An 18,346-nucleotide genomic window follows, 5' to 3' on the forward strand; every position below is an offset into this window, starting at 1 on the left:
AAAAAAAAAAAATCTCATTCTATTACTCAGCACTGTATTTTTAAGAGCCACTTAATATTGCTATTTGTTCATCTAATTCATTGCTTCTGTCTACTGCATAGAGTACTACAGTGTTCATATCTGCCATGGTTTTAATTTTTTATTTTTATTTATTTTTTTATTTTACCTGTCTCTTCTTCTAGTGGTAAATAACCTTGTTATCTCTATTTTTATGCTACCACAAACAACATCACTGTTAGCATCTTGGTACAAGTTCCCTTTATGGACCTGAGAGAGAATTGCTTAGGGGTGTTAAGTCAGGATTTGAATTGGTGGCTCATAGTGTATTCATACACTTAATATGACTAAGTACTGCCAGTCAGCTCTCACAAAACAATAAATCATCCCACCAGAGATAGAGGGTTTTTGAATCTCCACATTCTTGTCATTTCTTGACACTAGCAGCTTCCTAACTTTTGCCATTCCATCAGGTATAAAATGATTGTTAATTTAATTTGCATTTCTCGAATTATTAATGAGTTTCGCATTTCCTTAATGTTTTTCATCTTTTGGTTTTTTAGTCTCTGCCTGTTTGTTTCCTTTACCCATCTTCTTATTTGGGTTCCTGTTTTGTTCTTGTTGATTTCCAGAACGGTATACACATCTTCCTTGCCCTGTTCAGGCTCTAACACTCCATGACAGGTCACCTCTCCATATGTGATCAGACTCTGAGTCCCTCTGCAGGGCAGTCCTCTTCTGCAGACACTTTTGTCACCTTGCTTGGACTCTGTAGGCCTGCTATGAGCCTCAGCATTTCCCTTCTCATTCTGTGCAGATGCCCATGGCTTTAGGACTGAATTGTTTAGAAGGGGAAAGAAGGAAAGGAAGAAGAATAGGAGGAAGAAAAATAAGAGCAACTGGTTTATGATTAACCTTTCGAATATTCTGATAAATGCACTCATTTAAACCATAATTTTTCTGTCAAGAACTACTTTTGCTTTGTTCCACAAATATTGACATGCACTGTTTCCCTTATCTTTTATTTTAAATATAGCAATACATTTTTATGTTTCCAAATGTATAGGATTTTTTAAAAATTTGTATTTTATTACATGGTAGAAGTATGATATGATCCCTGGGAATTTATTGAGGCTTCCTACATGGCCAGTGATTGGTCTGTTTTGGTAGTTGTGCCATGTGTGCTTATAAAGAATGTGTTCTCTCTTGGTTGGGTATAAAGCACTATAAATAGCTAATGCTCAAGCATATTATTCGTATGGTTCAGATTGTCTGTACCTCTGATTATTTTTGTTTACTTGATTCTGGAAAAGATATGCTACATTCTTCAAGTATAATTTTTGTTTTTGTTTTTAAATTTATTTTTGGCTGCACTGGGTCTTCATAGCTGTGCATGGGCTTCCTCTAGTTGTGGCGAGCAGGGGCTACTCTTTGTTGAGGTGCTCGGGCTTCTTATTGCAGTGGCTTCTCTTGTTTTGGAGCATGAGCTCTAGGCGCTCGGGTTACAGTAGTTGCAGCACATGGGCTCAGTAGTTGCAGCTCACAGGCTCTAGAGCATGGGCTCAGTAGTTGTGGCACATGGGCTTAGTTGCTCCGCAGCATGTGGGATCTTCCCAGACTAGGGCTCAAACCCATATCCCCTGCATTGGCAGGTAGATTCTTAACAACTGGACCACCAGGGAAGTCCTCCAAGTATAATTTTTGATTCCTCCATTTGTCTGTGCTGTTCTATCAGTTTTTGTTTTATAGATTACTGGAGAATATGCGCTCATGATGATTTTGCTATCCTGTTCTTTTAAGCACTATAAAACATTCTCTTATTTGTCCTTTATAAAATATTGCCTTAAATTCTGTTTTCAGAAATTATGATCACTAATGCAATTTTTTGGGGGTTCATGGTTGCATGATATATCTTTTATTTGGTTTCTTTTACTTGGTCCTAATTTTTTAGACAACCACCAAATTTGACCAACATGTTTGATTACTCTTAGTTGCATATTTCTTGAAGCCTCCTCCTGGATTTTTCTCCTAATTTGAGTATTTCCACAAGAGAGTTTTAAAAAATTGGATCTTTGTGTGGCAAACTTTCTGACACCACATGTGCCTGATAACACTTTTAGTATGCCCTCATATTTGAATGACAATTTGGCTGGATATAAACTTCTAGGTTCAAAGTTCCTTCATTAAATTCTTTTTTTTTTTTTTTTTTGTGGTAGGCGGGCCTCTCACTGCTGTGGCCTCTCCCGTTGTGGAGCACAGGCTCCGGACGCGCAGGCCCAGTGGCCATGGCTCACGGGCCCAGCCGCTCCGCGGCATGTGGGAATCTTCCCGGACCGGGGCACGAACCCGTTTCCCCTGCATCGGCAGGCGGACCCCCAACCACTGCGCCACCAGGGAAGCCCCTCATTAAATTCTTTAACATTATCTCCTTGCATCCTCTGTTACTGTTGAAAAGTCTAACAAAAATGTGATTCTTATTCCTTTGTAAGTGATCTGTTCTTTCTCTCAGGAAACCTTAAAAATTTTCTCATTTGCTTTAATGTTCTTAAATTTCACTATAATGTGCTTAGGTATATTGTTTTACCTTATCTCTCTTATTTGGCACTCCATGAATTTTTAAATCTAAGTCTTTCATCTGTCAATTTTACCATTACTTATTTAAACATTTTCCTTTCTATTTTCTTTTGATTTCTTTCTTTTTTTTTGTTTTTGTTTTTGTTTTCTTCTTTTTCTACTCTTTCTCCTTCTGTGACTCTTAACAGAACGTTGGCAATTCTAATTCTATCCTTCATTTCTTTGCATGATGGTTAATTTTATGTGTCAACTTGACCAAGATATGGTGTCCTGATGCTTGATCAAACATCAGTCTAGATGTTGCATGTTAGATGTCATTAACATAACAAGAAGGCTTGGAGTAAAGCAGATTACTCTCCATAATAAGTGAGCCTCATCCAAGTAGTTGAAGCCCTTAAGAGAAAAGACTGAGGTCCCCTGAGGAGGAGGAATTCTACCTCTAGATTGCCTTCAGATCTGAGCTGCAGCATCAGCTCTTCCCTGGGCCTCCAACCTGCCAGCCTGCCCTGAAGATTTTGGACTTGCCAGACCCCACAGTTGTGTTAGCCAAATCTTTCTCTCTTTATACAGACACACACACACACACACACACACACACACACACACACACACACACATCCCTATTGGTACTGCCTTTCTTGCCACCTTCTCAGAGAGTTTCTCAGTCTGATTTTCCAACTCACTCAATTTGTTCTCAGCTTTATCCATCATATTTATCTCACCTATTGTGTTGTTCATTTCAGCTATTATATTTGTCATGTCTAATATTACTGTTTGGTTGTTTTTACTTTATAATTTCTTGACCTGTCATTGTAAAGGTACCTTTTAGTAAAGGTAATGTTATAATTTTTACATTAAACTGAAAGCGATCAGGAAAAACATGGCCTTGCCCTAAGTTTCAGTTAATGGCAAATGAAGAATTAGCTCCACAGAATACATTTAAAGGAACAACAGAGGACAAAAATAAAGTAGGTTAATGATTACACTGTATGAGTTGAATGTTCAATATAAATTTTATATCTGTCAAAGTAGCAATTTGTAAATATTGTTTGTAGTTTACTCAGTTAGCTTTGTAATGGTATGATTTTTGAAAATTGATAATTTTTGATAATTTGGTGCATGTCCTCCTTCCCTTTAGCAGATCTTATTTTATGTACTGTAATAGGATTTTATAATGTTCTTTCATATAAGTCCTATAAAAGTCCTTTATGTAATTTTTTCTTGTAAAGTTTACTCCTAGGTCAGGAAGGAAAATAGATTTCCTGCCCATTATGAGTGGCATATTTTCCCTATTTCTATTTGAAATGATTATTACTAATATAGATAAAAGCCTTTGATATGTTTATATCTTTAAAAATTATCTACCACCTTACTGAATTAACTTATTAAGTCCAATAGTTTTCTTTACTAGAGTTCTTGGATTTTCTGGACACAGTTGAATATTATATTGTTTTCTAGGAAAAATCTATTTCTAAAACAATTTTTCTTTTAGTTGAATAAGTTTTCAACTTATTGCCACTGAGTTACAAAGTAGTGTTTAGAATTATTTTAATCTTTTCTATATCTATGCATTCTGTATGTTTCTCCTTTCTAATATTTTACTTTCTCTCTTTCCTCCTTAACCAGGCTTACCTGGGGCATCTATTTTATCTTTCCAGAGAACTAATGGTTCTTTTCTCTATACATTTTACCATTTATTTTTTATGTATAAGTAATGAAAATATATGGTATCTTTATTAAATCTACACCCCTAATTTCTCTTTTTCTTTATGTAAATATGCTTTTCTTTGGTCCTTTGTTTTAAATCATAAAAGCATCAAAGGCTATAAATATTCGTCTGTGGCTTGTCCAATACATTTTAATAAGAAGTGTCCTTTTACTATAATTTTACTATTGGTTTCCATTTCTTCTTTGAGCTGAAGTTATTTATGAGATTTTTTTTACCTTTTACACTCATATGTGTATATTATACATATGTACATTTAAAAAAAATTAAATATACCAAGAGTCTTCTATTGAAAATCAGCAGCCCACTTCTGTTCCTCCATCTATCCTATTTCCCAGAGGGAACTACTTTTAACCCCTTTAGCTGTTGCTTCTGGTAGTTAATTCCATTTTTAAAAATAATTTGCTTATATTGCTATATCTTGAGTTATTTATTTTAGACGTTATCTGTTGACTTCCTATTATATGACAGATGAAGGTTTATCTTTTTCTCAACTCCCCCTTCCATCTTCCCAGTATTGTTATATCAATATTTTTAGCTAAATCCATAATCAGCATTTACTTCACTATGACACTAAATAGTGTTTACAAAATGCCAAGTATTATATTCTTGTGACCTTTCCTTTCTTGTAGTGCATGTTATTTTTCCTAGAGTAGATACTTTCCTTGTGTTTTCATATATATAATTTTCAACATTCACTTATTAATTTTTTCCCCAAATACTGCATCGGAGGATCTTCTAATCTATAAAAATCTCCCATTCTTTCTCATCCAAAGTCCTTAATTCTCTTGTGTCGGTCTGGACTGTTTGCTCTGTCAGCCTGGGCACAGCTATAATCCTGTGCTTTTCTTATACAATCTCCTGGTTAGGTTGCACTGTTTCATGAATCTCTTGTCTTCCTCTCTTTTGGTTTACTTTCTTATTTTGCTGGGGTATATCCTCTAATAGATTCCTAAGAAATGGTGTCTTGGAGAGAAAAAATTTTTTGAATACTTGCATAAATGACAGTTTTTTTTTTACATTTTTATTGGAGTATAATTGCTTTACAATGGTGTGTTAGTTTCTGCTTTATAACAAAATGAATCAGTTATACATATACATATGTTCCCATATCTCTTGTGTCTCCCACCCTCCCTATCCCACCCCTCCAGGTGGTCACAAAGCACCAAGCTGATCTCCCTGTGCTATGAGGATGCTTCCCACTAGCTATCTACCTTACGTTTGGTAGTGTATATATGTCCATGCCTCTCTCTCGCTTTGTCACAGCTTACCCTTCCCCCTCCCCATATCCTCAAGTCCATTCTCTAGTAGGTCTGTGTCTTTATTCCTGTCTTACCCCTAGGTTCTTCATGACATTTTTTTCTTAAATTCCATATATATGTGTTAGCATTCGGTATTTGTCTCTCTCTTTCTGACTTACTTCACTCTGTATGACAGACTCTAGGTCTATCCACCTCATTACAAATAGCTCAATTTCGTTTCTTTTTATGGCTGAGTAATATTCCATTGTATATATGTGCCACATCTTCTTTATCCATTCATCCGACGGCGGGCACTTAGGTTGTTTCCATCTCCGGGCTATTGTAAATAGAGCTGCAATGAACATTTTGGTACATGACTCTTTCTGAATTCTGGTTTCCTCAGGGTATATACCTAGTAGTGGGATTGCTGGGTCATATGGTAGTTCTATTTGTAGTTTTTTAAGGAACCTCCATACTGTTCTCCATAGTGGCTGAACCAATTCACATTCCCACCAGCAGTGCAAGAGTGTTCCCTTTTCTCCACACCCTCTCCAGCATTTATTGTTTCTAGATTTTTTGATGATGGCCATTCTGACTGGTGTGAGATGATATCTCATTGTAGTTTTGATTTGCATTTCTCTAATGATTAATGATGTTGAGCATTCTTTCATGTGTTTGTTGGCAGTCTGTATATCTTCTTTGGAGAAATGTCTATTTAGGTCTTCTGCCCATTTTTGGATTGGGTTGTTTATTTTTTTGTTATTGAGCTGCATGAGCTGCCTGTAAATTTTAGAGATTAATCCTTTGTCAGTTGATTCATTTGCAAATATTTTCTCCCATTCTGAGGGTTGTCTTTTGGTCTTGTTTATGGTTTCCTTTGCTGTGCAAAAGCTTTGAAGTTTCATTAGGTCCCATTTGTTTATTTTTATTTTTATTTCCATTCTTCTGGGAGGTGGGTCAAAAAGGATCTTGCTGTGATTTATGTCATAGAGTGTTCTGCCTATGTTTCCCTCTAAGAGTTTGATAGTTTCTGGCCTTACATTTAGGTCTTTAATCCATTTTGAGCTTATTTTTGTGTATGGTGTTAGGGAGTGATCTAATCTCATACTTTTACATGTAGCTGTCCAGTTTTCCCAGCACCACTTTTTGAAGAGGCTGTCCTTTCTCCACTGTACATTCCTGCCTCCTTTATCAAAGATAAGGTGACCATATGTGCGTGGGTTTATCTCTGGGCTTTCTATCTTGTTCCATTGATCTATCTTTCTGTTTTTGTGCCAGTACCATACTGTCTTGATTACTGTAGCTTTGTAGTATAGTCTGAAGTCAGGGAGCCTGATTCCTCCAGCTCCGTTTTTCCTTCTCAAGATTGCTTTGGCTATTCGGGGTCTTTTGTGTTTCCATACAAATTGTGAAATTTTTTGTTCTAGTTCTGTGAAAAATGCCAGTGGTAGTTTCATAGGGATTGCATTGAATCTGTAGATTGCTTTGGGTAGTAGAGTCATTTTCACAATGTTGATTCTTCCAATCCAAGAACATGGCATATCTCTCCATCTATTTGTATCATCTTTAATTTCTTTCATCAGTGTCTTATAATTTTCTGCATACAGGTCTTTTGTCTCCTTAGGTAGGTTTATTCTTAGATATTTTATTCTTTTTGTCGCAGTGGTAAGTGGGAGTATTTTCTTGATTTCACTTTCAGATTTTTCATCATTAGTGTATAGGAATGCCAGAGATTTCTGTGCATTCATTTTGTATCCTGCTACTTTACCAAATTCATTGATTAGCTCTAGTATTTTTCTGGTAGCATCTTTAGGATTCTCTATGTATAGTATCATGTCATCCGCAAACAGTGACAGCTTTACTTCTTCTTTTCCGATTTGGATTCCTTTTATTTCCTTTTCTTTTCTGATTGCTGTGGCTAAAACTTCCAAAACTGTGCTGAATAAGAGTGGTGAGAGTGGGCAACCTTGCCTTGTTCCTGATCTTAGTGGAAATGCTTTCAGTTTTTCACCATTGAGGACAATGTTGGCTGTGGGTTTGTCATATATGGCCTTTATTATGTTGAGGAAAGTTCCCTCTATGCCTACTTTCTGCAGGGATTTTATCATAAATGCATGTTGAATTTTGTCAAAAGCTAATTTTTTTTTTTTAACTTCAGGCTCAATTGATAGTTGAATTTAGACTTTATTTTCACACAGAGATTTGAAGGCATTACTCCATTGTCTTCTAATAACTTTTTTCTCTTAATAAAATTAATTTATGTACATTAGTTTTGTATATATCTCTTTCCTAATACTGTGTATTTTCACTTTCTCTTCCTTCTTTAACCAGTCTTGCCTGGAGTATCTGTTTCCTTTTTTGAAAGAACTAGTGGTTCTTTTCAATATGTTTTACTAATTTTTAGTTTGTATATAATGAAAATATGTGGTATCTTTAGTAAATCTACACCTCTTCTCTCTCTTGTTTTAATCTGGTAGTAACTTTATAAAGTACAGAATAGTAGAAAGAATACAATTAAAAAGATCAGTATTTCTACCACTTTGAGATAACCAGTGTTAACCTATAGGTATATCTTCCTATGATTATTTCCAAGAATATTTTAACATAATTGAGATAGCATATTTTTTCTTCATCCTGCTTCTGTCATTTAACTATATCATTAGTACTTTCTCTTAGTAAATATTTTTGAAAACTTTATTTATAATGAATGTATAATCAATCACATGTAATTTATTTTAACTATTTTTGACATTTGCATTGTTTTTATTTCTTCATGTTATGAATAATGTTGTATAGAATATCTTTGTGCTTGAGTCTTTATCTAAATATTTTATTATTTTCTTATAATACATTCTTAGAAAAGTTGAACTAATCTCTACTATCACCTGGTGTTTATAACATTGTCTACTTATCTGTACCCTTGTTAGCCTTAAGCCATCACTTTTATTGTCATATTTTATTTTCTGGATTATTTTATTAATGTATATTTATGGTGAAAACTATTCTACTTATGTAAGAATTAAGTCTACAGTTTGTCAGTGTAGAGTAGATCTGGTATGCTACTGTAGAACACCATCTTAAAGCATAACTTCTTTATTCTAATACTGTTGATTTCTGTAAAGGAAAACTCCCAGACTAAGATTTCCCAGATGGAGCATGGCAAAACATTCAAGCAGCTAGAGAAAGACAACAAGCAAGAAACACTACTGAATATTCAGCAGAATTGGAAGGTTGTTACAACTCAAAGGTTAGAGGAGAAAATTCATAAACTTCAGAAACAGCTCAGTGACTTTAAATTGTCAAATAAAACTATGAAAACTCAACTGACAAGAGTAAATGTCCTTAAAGTAAGTAAAAAAATGAGGGTTTCAAAAATTCACTTAAGCTTTGGTCTGTTTCTATTTTTGCTGCATGTTTCTCATTGAACTTTAAAAATTAACATTAAAATTATTTTACATACATATAAAAGAATATATATATAATATTAAAGCATATAGAATAATAAAATTAGATGTTACAAATCTACCACTCATGTTAAGAATCAGAGTATTATCAATCCCACTGAAGCCCCCAGGTATCCTCCTCAAAGGTAACTGGTATTCTAAATGTTAGGTATCTAGATCCCTTGCTTTTTGTTTCAGTCATACTTTTGTCTTTCTCACTGGGTTAATGGTTAAAAGTTTTAGTGATTTTTGGGGGAATGCTCTTTGGATCTTCTCTATATCAAGCTTCAGTTGTAGTATTTCAAACATACATTTTATGCCTGAAACCAAATATACACTAGATACTTACTGATCAACTTTTTTTTTCCCCAGGTGATTATCAAGAATATTTCTCTTATTGCAGCCAGTTATTTTCTCTATTTCTGTGTTTGATTAGCACAGACTATAAGACTTTTGAGGACATGGCCTCTTTAAATCCCAAGTGCCTAGTTTATAAAAGTGCTCAGTAACTGTTGGTTATTGATGAGCATGATGGTGGAGAAATGTCCTCTTAATTCATAAGTTGTGGAATTTTCTTTCTTTTCCATTATCTAGCTCTTCCAAAAAAAAAGAAAGAAAAAAGAAAAAGAAGAAAAAAAAAGCATGAGTTATTATGTATCACGCCTGTTATTTAGAGGAATTTTAATCACAGTCATCTCCCTTTCCCCCAACCTTATATCCTCACAGGACAAAACAATTGAGAAGCTCAGGCAATCTTTAACAAAAGTTGAAGCAATGAAAGGGAAGGCAGTTATGGAAACAGACTTGAAAACTACAGTAGACTCTGCTGAGCAAGACACAAGGTGGGACAAAGAGAGGGCCCATCACATGTTAGAAACTGTCACTCCTGAGCTCTGCACAGCAAAGAGCACACTTGAAGAAGTACCGGGACAAGAAGAGGTTTTTCTTTTTTAATTACTATATTAAGATTATTTAAGATGAAGTGATAAACACCCACCTCAATTTAGACTCTACCTTAGACAAAAGAGAATTGATAGGCTTGTGGAATCAAAGGCAGTTAAACAACCAGAGCTCTGAGAAGGCAGGGATGCACCTGGGCCACGGATTAGCACCTGGAATCTTCAATATAAGGCCTTTCTCACATTCTTCTTGGCAGCTCTCTGTCAACTTGTGTGTCTGGCTGACAGCCCCAGAGTTTTACAGTTAGATTTTCTGTGACAGGAGAGAGAATCCCAAGAAAGGTTCTTACAAGCCCAGTTTAGGTCAAATGCCTATCCTTATTGAATTCACAGTGGCAAGGGATGGGATATATGATTATCATAGCTTAGGTTTGTGTACACGTCCTCTGACTAACCAAAGACAAGCAGGGTAGGGATGAGAGAAAAGGAAAGTTAAGGGGAAACCATTTTTGTGGGGCTGGATCACTTTCTTGGACAAGAGGGTAGTGCTTCTAAACTTGCTTAGATTCTCACTAGATTTATAAAGCAGATATTTTAAGAGAATTTTCTAAAGCCTAAATGATAATTTGAGGCTATTGTGGGATTACATGTCACACCTCCATACATGTTTCTTAAGAAACATGAAACATTTTTTTGGGGGGGGGTACACGGGCCTCTCACTGTTGTGGCCTCTCCCGTTGCGGAGCACAGGCTCCGGACGCACAGGCTCAGCGGCCATGGCTCACGGGCCCAGCCACTCCACGGCATGTGGGATAGTCCTGGACGGGGGCACGAACACGTGTCCCCTGCATCGGCAGGAGGACTCTCAACCACTGCGCCACCAGGGAAGCCCAAGAAACATGAAACTTTAATGAATTTCCTTAAGAGATTCTTAAAACCCAAAGTCATGATATTACCATTTTCTTTTTTTTCTTTTTTAACTTCTGCATATTCATTTTCTTAATTGTTTTTATTCTCTCAGTGTCCCTCCCTTATTATATTTTCATTCTGATCTCTTCTTTGGGCATTCTGTAGTTTATTTTTCATTTCTGAGATGTCTTGTTCTTGCTTGTGTTTAATCATCACATCTTTCTTATCCATTAGGCATCTAGATATTTTTTTTGTCCATTTCTATTCCAAATTATTGCTTTTTTTTTTTGGCTGTGGCAGCATGCTGGATCTTAGTTCCCCGACCAGGGATCGAACCCCTGTCCCCTGCAGTGGAAGTGCAGAGTCTTAACCACTAGACAGCCAGGGAAGTCCCTCCAAATTATTGCATTTCTGGTTCAAAAGGTGTTTTTTCCCCATGTCTGCAAATCCTTGTTTAATTGATATTTAATTCATATCAGGTGTTGTCAAACATGTTGCCTCTGCTTCATGGCAGTTTTTCTGGGGGCAGTATTTTCACCACCTGAACAGTTTGGATGATACTGCTTTTCTGTTTTCTTCTCATAACAATTTAAAATGGATATTTGCCATTTATCTATTCACTTTAAAATCCCTTTGATTGCCCTGCCCTCTCAATTTCAGGTGTTTCTACCTCAGGGTACTTAGGGGGCAGGGTATACTTACTAGGCTTCTTAGTACCACCCTCTTCTGTTGACACGGTGAGTGCAGTTGCTAAAGTTTACTTAGGAAGTAAAGCCTTTTATTTTGGGGTGGGGGTTTATGTGATGTCTGTTTTTGCAATACTCTCTTGTTTATATAGGTCCCTTAATTTCCAGTGCTTGCTTTTTTTCTTTTCCCTTGGCACGAAGCCTCTAGGGAACACCTCACCCTTCCAAGTAGCTCCCTCTCTGCTCAGAAACCTTGCCCTCTAGATCGGCCATTTCTGCTCTCACATGCTTCTAAGCCCCTTTCTTTTCCTTCCCCAGTTGCCGGTATTCTGATTCATCAGGTCTCAGACTTGTTCTTCGTATTTCCCCCTTTATGAACTGGGACACCAGAGGAAACTAACTGCATACTCCAGCGTGGGCTCTGCAGCTGCCTCTGTTGGTTTAGAATATTTATTTCCCCACTTATATGAAAACTGAAGTCTGTGGTATTCTTTACTTACGCTTTAGGCATGATTTATGGAGAGTTGTATCTGCTCTCCTTGTTGATCACTATAGTTTTTAGAGAATGGGTGGAGAGATATGTATTTAGGGGACAGCTATTACCTACAGCAAATCAGAAGTCCAAAAAATAATTACCTCATGGATGAAAAACAAGCAGCAATAAAATTAGGTTTAGTCTATAAGATTGTAAAAATAAAAACAAATCTTAAAATGAAAAGGTAATTTTAGATTTCTTGTAATTTTTTTTTGCTTAGAAATACATTTGAACGTAGAATAATGTACACTTCATAAAGAAATGTTTAATAAAACTAAATTTCTAATAACAATTTCAATGTACATAGTTAAGTAGGTGAGCAAAACTAATGACATGTCTTGATTTTTTGTGGTTCTTTGTAGCTTGTTGACTTTCGAGAAACTATTAAGAAGATGTTGGGATTTAACATGAAAACAGCAGACAAGAAAATCATCAATTACCTAAGACTTATTATACAAGTATATGAAGCATCTGACAAATCAAAGATTGCTTCTGCATGTGAGACTGGATAGGATAATGAATAAAGAATTTCTGTCAACCAGAACTCAGCAGACATGGACATTTCCTCCAGCATCTTGAACATGGCTATTTATGAATAAAACACATTTGAAACTTTTCACTTAAATCTCTTCTCTCCTTTGATACTTGGCAATTAACTTTTCTTTGCTGTAATCTTGTTTTGTACATTTATTTGTGGTCTAGTCTAGATTGTTAATTGTAATATATAGTATCTAATTATATTTATTAACTATATTTTAAGCAGGATATTAATCAAAATTTGTTCTTAGTTGGAATATTTATATCTATAGTTAATGGCCTGTTTCTAGAATGAGTATTTTTTTGGTTATACCCCCTTATGAAGCTAGGTAAAGTTATATTCTATAATTTGAATCTATCTTATCTATTTGATTAACTGAGAGTTTGAAAATCAGATATGAAATGTTGAAGGGTAGGAAAGTCATTAAGAATTCTTAAAAATGTGCAATAGACTATACTGTGTTTTAAATTTTCTTAGTATTTAATAGTGTCTGCCAGTTTTCCTAGATGTAGGCCGATATCCAAGTTAATGGACTGTTTTTAAATATATAATCTCTAATTTTTTTCATTTAGAATAGGAAACTGCTCATCTTCCAAGGTAGTTTTAGATTTATCCAAGATGTCCTCTGTAGGAACAGGTCAGAATCTGAATAGGCCAGAGTGGACACTCAGCACCTGCTGTGGTCAATTGAAAAGGACTCCTGTGGGGCTTAGTTTTAGAGGGATCTTCAGGGTGGAAGGTGTGAAGTTACACTGGACCTTATAAAAGTAACACTTTGGAAGAAAATGGTTATCTTGAATACTCATTCAAGGAAAAGATGAGAACAACTTCTAAAATGACAGCCATGGGTCTCAAATGTGTGCCAAGGCACTCTGGAGTCAGCATGCCATGGAGTATTTCAAATTTTAAAGGGAAACAGTGACATTTGACACTAGTCAGGAAAGTACTTGAACTGTTAGCTCCTACTAGTTTATAGTTTGAACACTGGCTCACTCTTCATTCCTTTTGATGACATATATATATATATAATATATATATATAAAACATCTTTATTGGAGTATAATTGCTTTACAATGTTGTGTTAGCTTCTGCTGTATAACAAAGTGAATCAGCTATAAATATACATATATCCCCATATCCCCTCCCTCTTGCGTCTCCCACCCACCCTCCCTATCCCACCCCTCTAGGTGGTCACAAAGCACGGAGCTGATCTCCCTGTGCTATGCGGCTGCTTCCCACTAGCTATCTATTTTACATTTGGTAGTGTAGATATGTCCATGACACTCTCTCACTTCATCCCAGCTTACCCTTCCCCCTCCCCATGTCCTCAAGTCCATTCTCTACATCTGCGTCTTTATTCCTGTCCTGCCCCTAGGTTCTTCATAACCTTTGTTTTTTTAGATTCCATATATATGTTAGCATACGGTATTTGTTTTTCTCTTTCTGACTTACTTCACTCTGTGTGACAGACTCTAAGTCCATCCACCTCACTACAAGTAACTCAATTTCGTTTCTTTTTAGATGACATATTTTTAATGAAAACTGCCCAGTGCTTCTCAGGACTTTTGAATTTGTTGCCAAGGGGGGCCCAGCAGTTGGTGGTATCACTACCAAGTAAGTTGACTCTAGGATCCCTGGATGCAATGTAAGAAGTTCACTTACCTTTCTTCTGAAGAATATCCTTGAGGAAATGAAGGGACACCCTGTCCAGAGCCTCCACCTGCAGCCCAACCTCTAAGAAAACCACCTTCTTGTTCAGGATTCCCCCAGGGTCATGGCCCAAGGGTCAGCTGCCTGCTGCTGCCTCAGCACAAAGAGCTGGAAGGATTGCACAACTCAACGAGCCAGGCTAGCTGTTTCCCCACTTCTCCAACTCCTTCTTTTTGAGGAATTGCAAGTACTGTCAGCTCTTGGGGTCAAGATCTCCATGCAGGTGAACGTGCCAAGATGCGGCAGTGTCTCAAGGAGCCACTTCATAAGCATGTTAAAGAAAAATCTTCTGCGAGTACAGAGTCCTTAGTCTTAACGCTCCTTTATGAATTGTATTAGTAGAAACTGATTGTTCAATGAGTTAACTGTAAAAGATTACCTATGTTAACTCAGAGCAGACAAGGGAGAGGAACCCTTCCACTACCTGGAACAAATCTTTTCTAGAACTGCTTTTATCTTGTGGCCAAATCGCTGCCACTCTGTTCTTCAATGATGAGAAATGAATTTAGATTTAAGGATTTAGACAAATAGTTCTCAACCTTCAAGATGCAGCAGAATCACCTAATTAAAAAATCATTTTTTTTTCTGGGCTTATCCAGAGATTCCCGTTCAGTGAGTGTGGTGTGAGGGTAAAGTATGGACACTTTTTTCAAAGCTCTCAAAGTGTATGAATTGATAAAACTACTTTGGAAAAGTTTGGCAGTGTTATCGGTTTCCTGCTGCTCTAACAAATTACCGCAAACTTCGTGGCTGAAACAAATATTTATTATCCTACATTTCTGGAGGTCTCAGAGCTAAGTTCCTTCTGGGGAGGGCAGAATCCATTTCCTTGCCTTTTCCATCTTCTAGAAGATGCCCACTTTCTTGGCTCATTGCCTCCTCCTTCCATCTTCAAAGCCAGGGTCAGGAAGTCCGCCCAGTCTTTTTGGTACGACTATTTCTGTTATTCTCCTCCTCCTGCCTCCCTCCTCTTTTAAGGATCCTTGTGATTACCTTAGGCCCACTTGGACAATCCAAAATAATCTCCCTCTTTTAAGGTCAGCTGATCAGCAACCTTAATTCTCTTTTGCCATGTAGCCCAATATACTCACAGGTTCCGGAGATTAGGACAAGCACACTTTTAGGGAGCCATTATTCTAGAAACCTCCCACAGTTCGCATCTAAAATTGAACACATGCATGCCTTATGAACCAGCAGCTCCACTCCTACATAGATAGGTAACAGAAATATGTATGTATATTCTACAAAAAGACATTTACAAAATTATTCATGGCAGCATTGTTCATAATTGCCCCAAACTGGAAACTAGCCAAATGACCAAAAGTAAACATGACAACCAGATCCACTAGTTTAAGCATTTAGATCTCCTTCAGGTGTGGGACAGGGAATGCTGGAATTTTCTTAGGGGCCATACAAGAAACTGACCCTAGGTCCAAGACTGGGGAGACGACATATGGACAGCAAGAGTTTGAGGAGAAATGGTAAATTTATGGAGCTCCATTTAGCATGTGTTCCACTCAGCACGGTGGAAAATAGCAATGGCGTGCAAGAAGACTTTAGTTCTTGTTGAACATCTGTCTCTAACCTGCCATGTAACCCTTGTTCAGGTCCTGGGCTGAACTCGAACTTTCTTAGAGGAAATAAGGTTTGCGTTTCTGAGTTCGACTCTAGATTCCAGGCATCCCCAACTATGCTGGCAGAAACATTTTCGCGTCAGATTAATGGAGCTTGCTGCCACATAAGTACAGGAGCCAGCAGGCAGCCACCAGGTACTTTCTTGCCCGGGGACCCTTTCCTCAGCTGCAACGCGCCTGTGTGCAGGTCTGACAGGCTGGGAACAACCCCTCCTTCCCAGTCTACCAGACTCGGGACTTCCAACTACAGACGTCTCCTTCCGCGAAACAAAGGCTATTAGGGCCCCTTCCCTACTCTGAACCTTTGCCTGCGCTCCAACCCACCCTAGCGACAAGTGCAGCTGCAGAGGCGAACTCCACCTTCCTGTGCAGCACTCCTACTCAAGCTTCCACTGCGGACTTAGCCAAACTGGAGGAGCCACTCCCTCCGCAGACGATCGGAACCATCCATTCCTCTTCCTTACAGCCGTTCGCAAGTTTGCGCCTGCGCTCCGCTAAACCAGGTTGCGCCTGCGCAGCCCACTGAGGCGGGAACGCGGGTAACCCTTGGCTGTAGGGCGAGTGCCGTGTGACACTGCGGACGGAAGAGGGTGAAGGAGATGCGAAGGAGCTGGTGGTGACTGGCTGACGGAAATGATTGGCTGGTGGAAAAAGCCGTTCCAGATCTCGCCTTCGTGTGGGCGGGGAACCAGCTGAAGAGGAAATCAGCCCTTCGGTGGCGGGGCAGGGGGCGGAGCCGAGGGGCGGTCTCGCGGGAGACCTTTTTGGCGGGCTCGGGAGGCCAGCGCAGGCGGAGGGCGCAGTACCTGTGCTGGAGCGTTCTGGTCCGGCTCCCGCGTGGGGAGCTTGGCTGGCGTCGGGCTGGCCGGCAGGGGGTAGAGCTGCAGAGTGTGGGGCGGCGTCCGGCGTTGTTGCTCCCCCGCTCTGTCAGACTGGTGTCAGGGCCCCCACCCCGAAACTGAATCGGAGCGACTGGGTGATGCCCCTGACAGTTTTGAAAGCCTTCTCAGGCGAATCTGATGCTCGGCCAAGGTTGAAGCCCAGCCCGCGTGGTTCCCTCAGCGTCCGGGGTAACCCCAGGTTGACCAGTGCGGGGAGGGTCGTCAGCTTTGCGAGTCAAGGGTTTGTCCGATCCCCCACTCACATCTGGGGTTAGATGCCAAGTGACCAACGAGGGCGGACACTCCTCGTAGACGTCCACTCTGGAGAAGTGAGATTGGGCGTTTGCTTGGGGAGCGGGACTGCAGGACTGGGGAGCAGCCCTCTGGTCCTGCAAGTTGAGTCCGTTGAGTGCTGTCTGTGCCCGAGGAAGTTGGCCGGTTCTTAGGCACTCAGCTTACAGTTATCCCGATGCAGTTCTCTAATTTATCTGTTACTCAAGTAGCACCAAATATCTGGGTTTCTTTTACAGACCATTCTTAGGATGGTGTAAGTCAATGGCAGAGCTCATTTATTGAACTTTATTCATTTTCCGTTTTGGGGTTTTGGTAGATGGCTTTTATCTTATTCTTAAATTCTGATGATATCTTACGGGAGCCACATATATGGAATTAGAGAATCTCTAATTTCTTATTAACAGTTTTCTTAAGATGTAATTTACATACCATGAAATTACCCTGTTTTGAGTGTACAATGATTTTTAACATATTTAAAGAGCTCTGCAACCATCACCATAATGGAATTAGGCGATTTTATTTTCCCTGGTAATTGCCTTTACAAGTCTCAAAAGTTTGTCTAAGTGGACATTTTGGAAATACAACCTAAGAGCCTCTGAAAATCTATGCTCAAGTCGTGTTATACCTGAGCAGGTGAAATTAAGAGGAGAATTGAAGCAAATGTTCCTAGAAGTTGCAGGTAGTGAAACTTTTGTGTATTGTAATACCAAGTAGATAGTGACCATTCCAAGTGTCTTTGTTTTCTGAAGAATATGGCATAAACCCCATTTTACAGATGAAAAAAGACTTTGAAGGATAAGTTGCTTAAAGCTCCATATTTGTGCCTAGGGTAGGCCCCAAACTTGGATGCTTTATCTGCCTTTGCCACCTCATCAGCCTGGTTTCCAATTATATTATCTATGTATGACCTGTATAATTCATTCATTTATTGAGCAAATAATTATATAGAGTGGCCACTATACCAACAACAACCAAAAGCACTGCTGGAAGTGCTGGAGATACCATAGAGAACCAGCTAAGTTTCTACCTTCAGCTAATATTCTGATGAGGAGACAATGATCCATTGAAGAAATATATACTCTAATTTTACATATTGAAACATGCTTTTGTTGTTGTTGTTGTTTTGGCCGCACCACGCATCTTGCAGGATCTTAGTTCCCGGACCAGGGATTGAACCTGGGCCCTCTGCAGTGGAAGCACGAATCCCTGGCCACCAGCCTGCCAGGGAGTTCCCAAGACATGCTATTTTTAAAAAAATAGGTAAATTAAGAGTGTAGGG

The 18,346-nt window shown here is 38.5% G+C and overlaps 1 protein-coding gene across 1 annotated transcript in view; it reads left to right on the forward strand.

Moving 5' to 3' along the window:
* The window catches only part of LOC103071031 (coiled-coil domain-containing protein 170-like), a 55,243-nt gene extending 42,721 nt beyond the window's left edge, over positions 1 to 12,522 (forward strand). The window contains exons 8-10 of the mRNA XM_007460073.1: positions 8,654 to 8,885; positions 9,708 to 9,920; positions 12,373 to 12,522. Coding sequence (XP_007460135.1) covers positions 8,654 to 8,885; positions 9,708 to 9,920; positions 12,373 to 12,522 — 595 coding nt within the window. The remainder of the gene's footprint in view (positions 1 to 8,653; positions 8,886 to 9,707; positions 9,921 to 12,372) is intronic.
* The last annotated feature ends 5,824 nt before the right edge of the window (positions 12,523 to 18,346 follow it).

The sequence above is a fragment of the Lipotes vexillifer genome, unplaced genomic scaffold (assembly GCF_000442215.2).
Source record: "Lipotes vexillifer unplaced genomic scaffold, Lipotes_vexillifer_v1.1 scaffold672, whole genome shotgun sequence".
Lineage (NCBI taxonomy): Eukaryota > Metazoa > Chordata > Mammalia > Artiodactyla > Lipotidae > Lipotes > Lipotes vexillifer.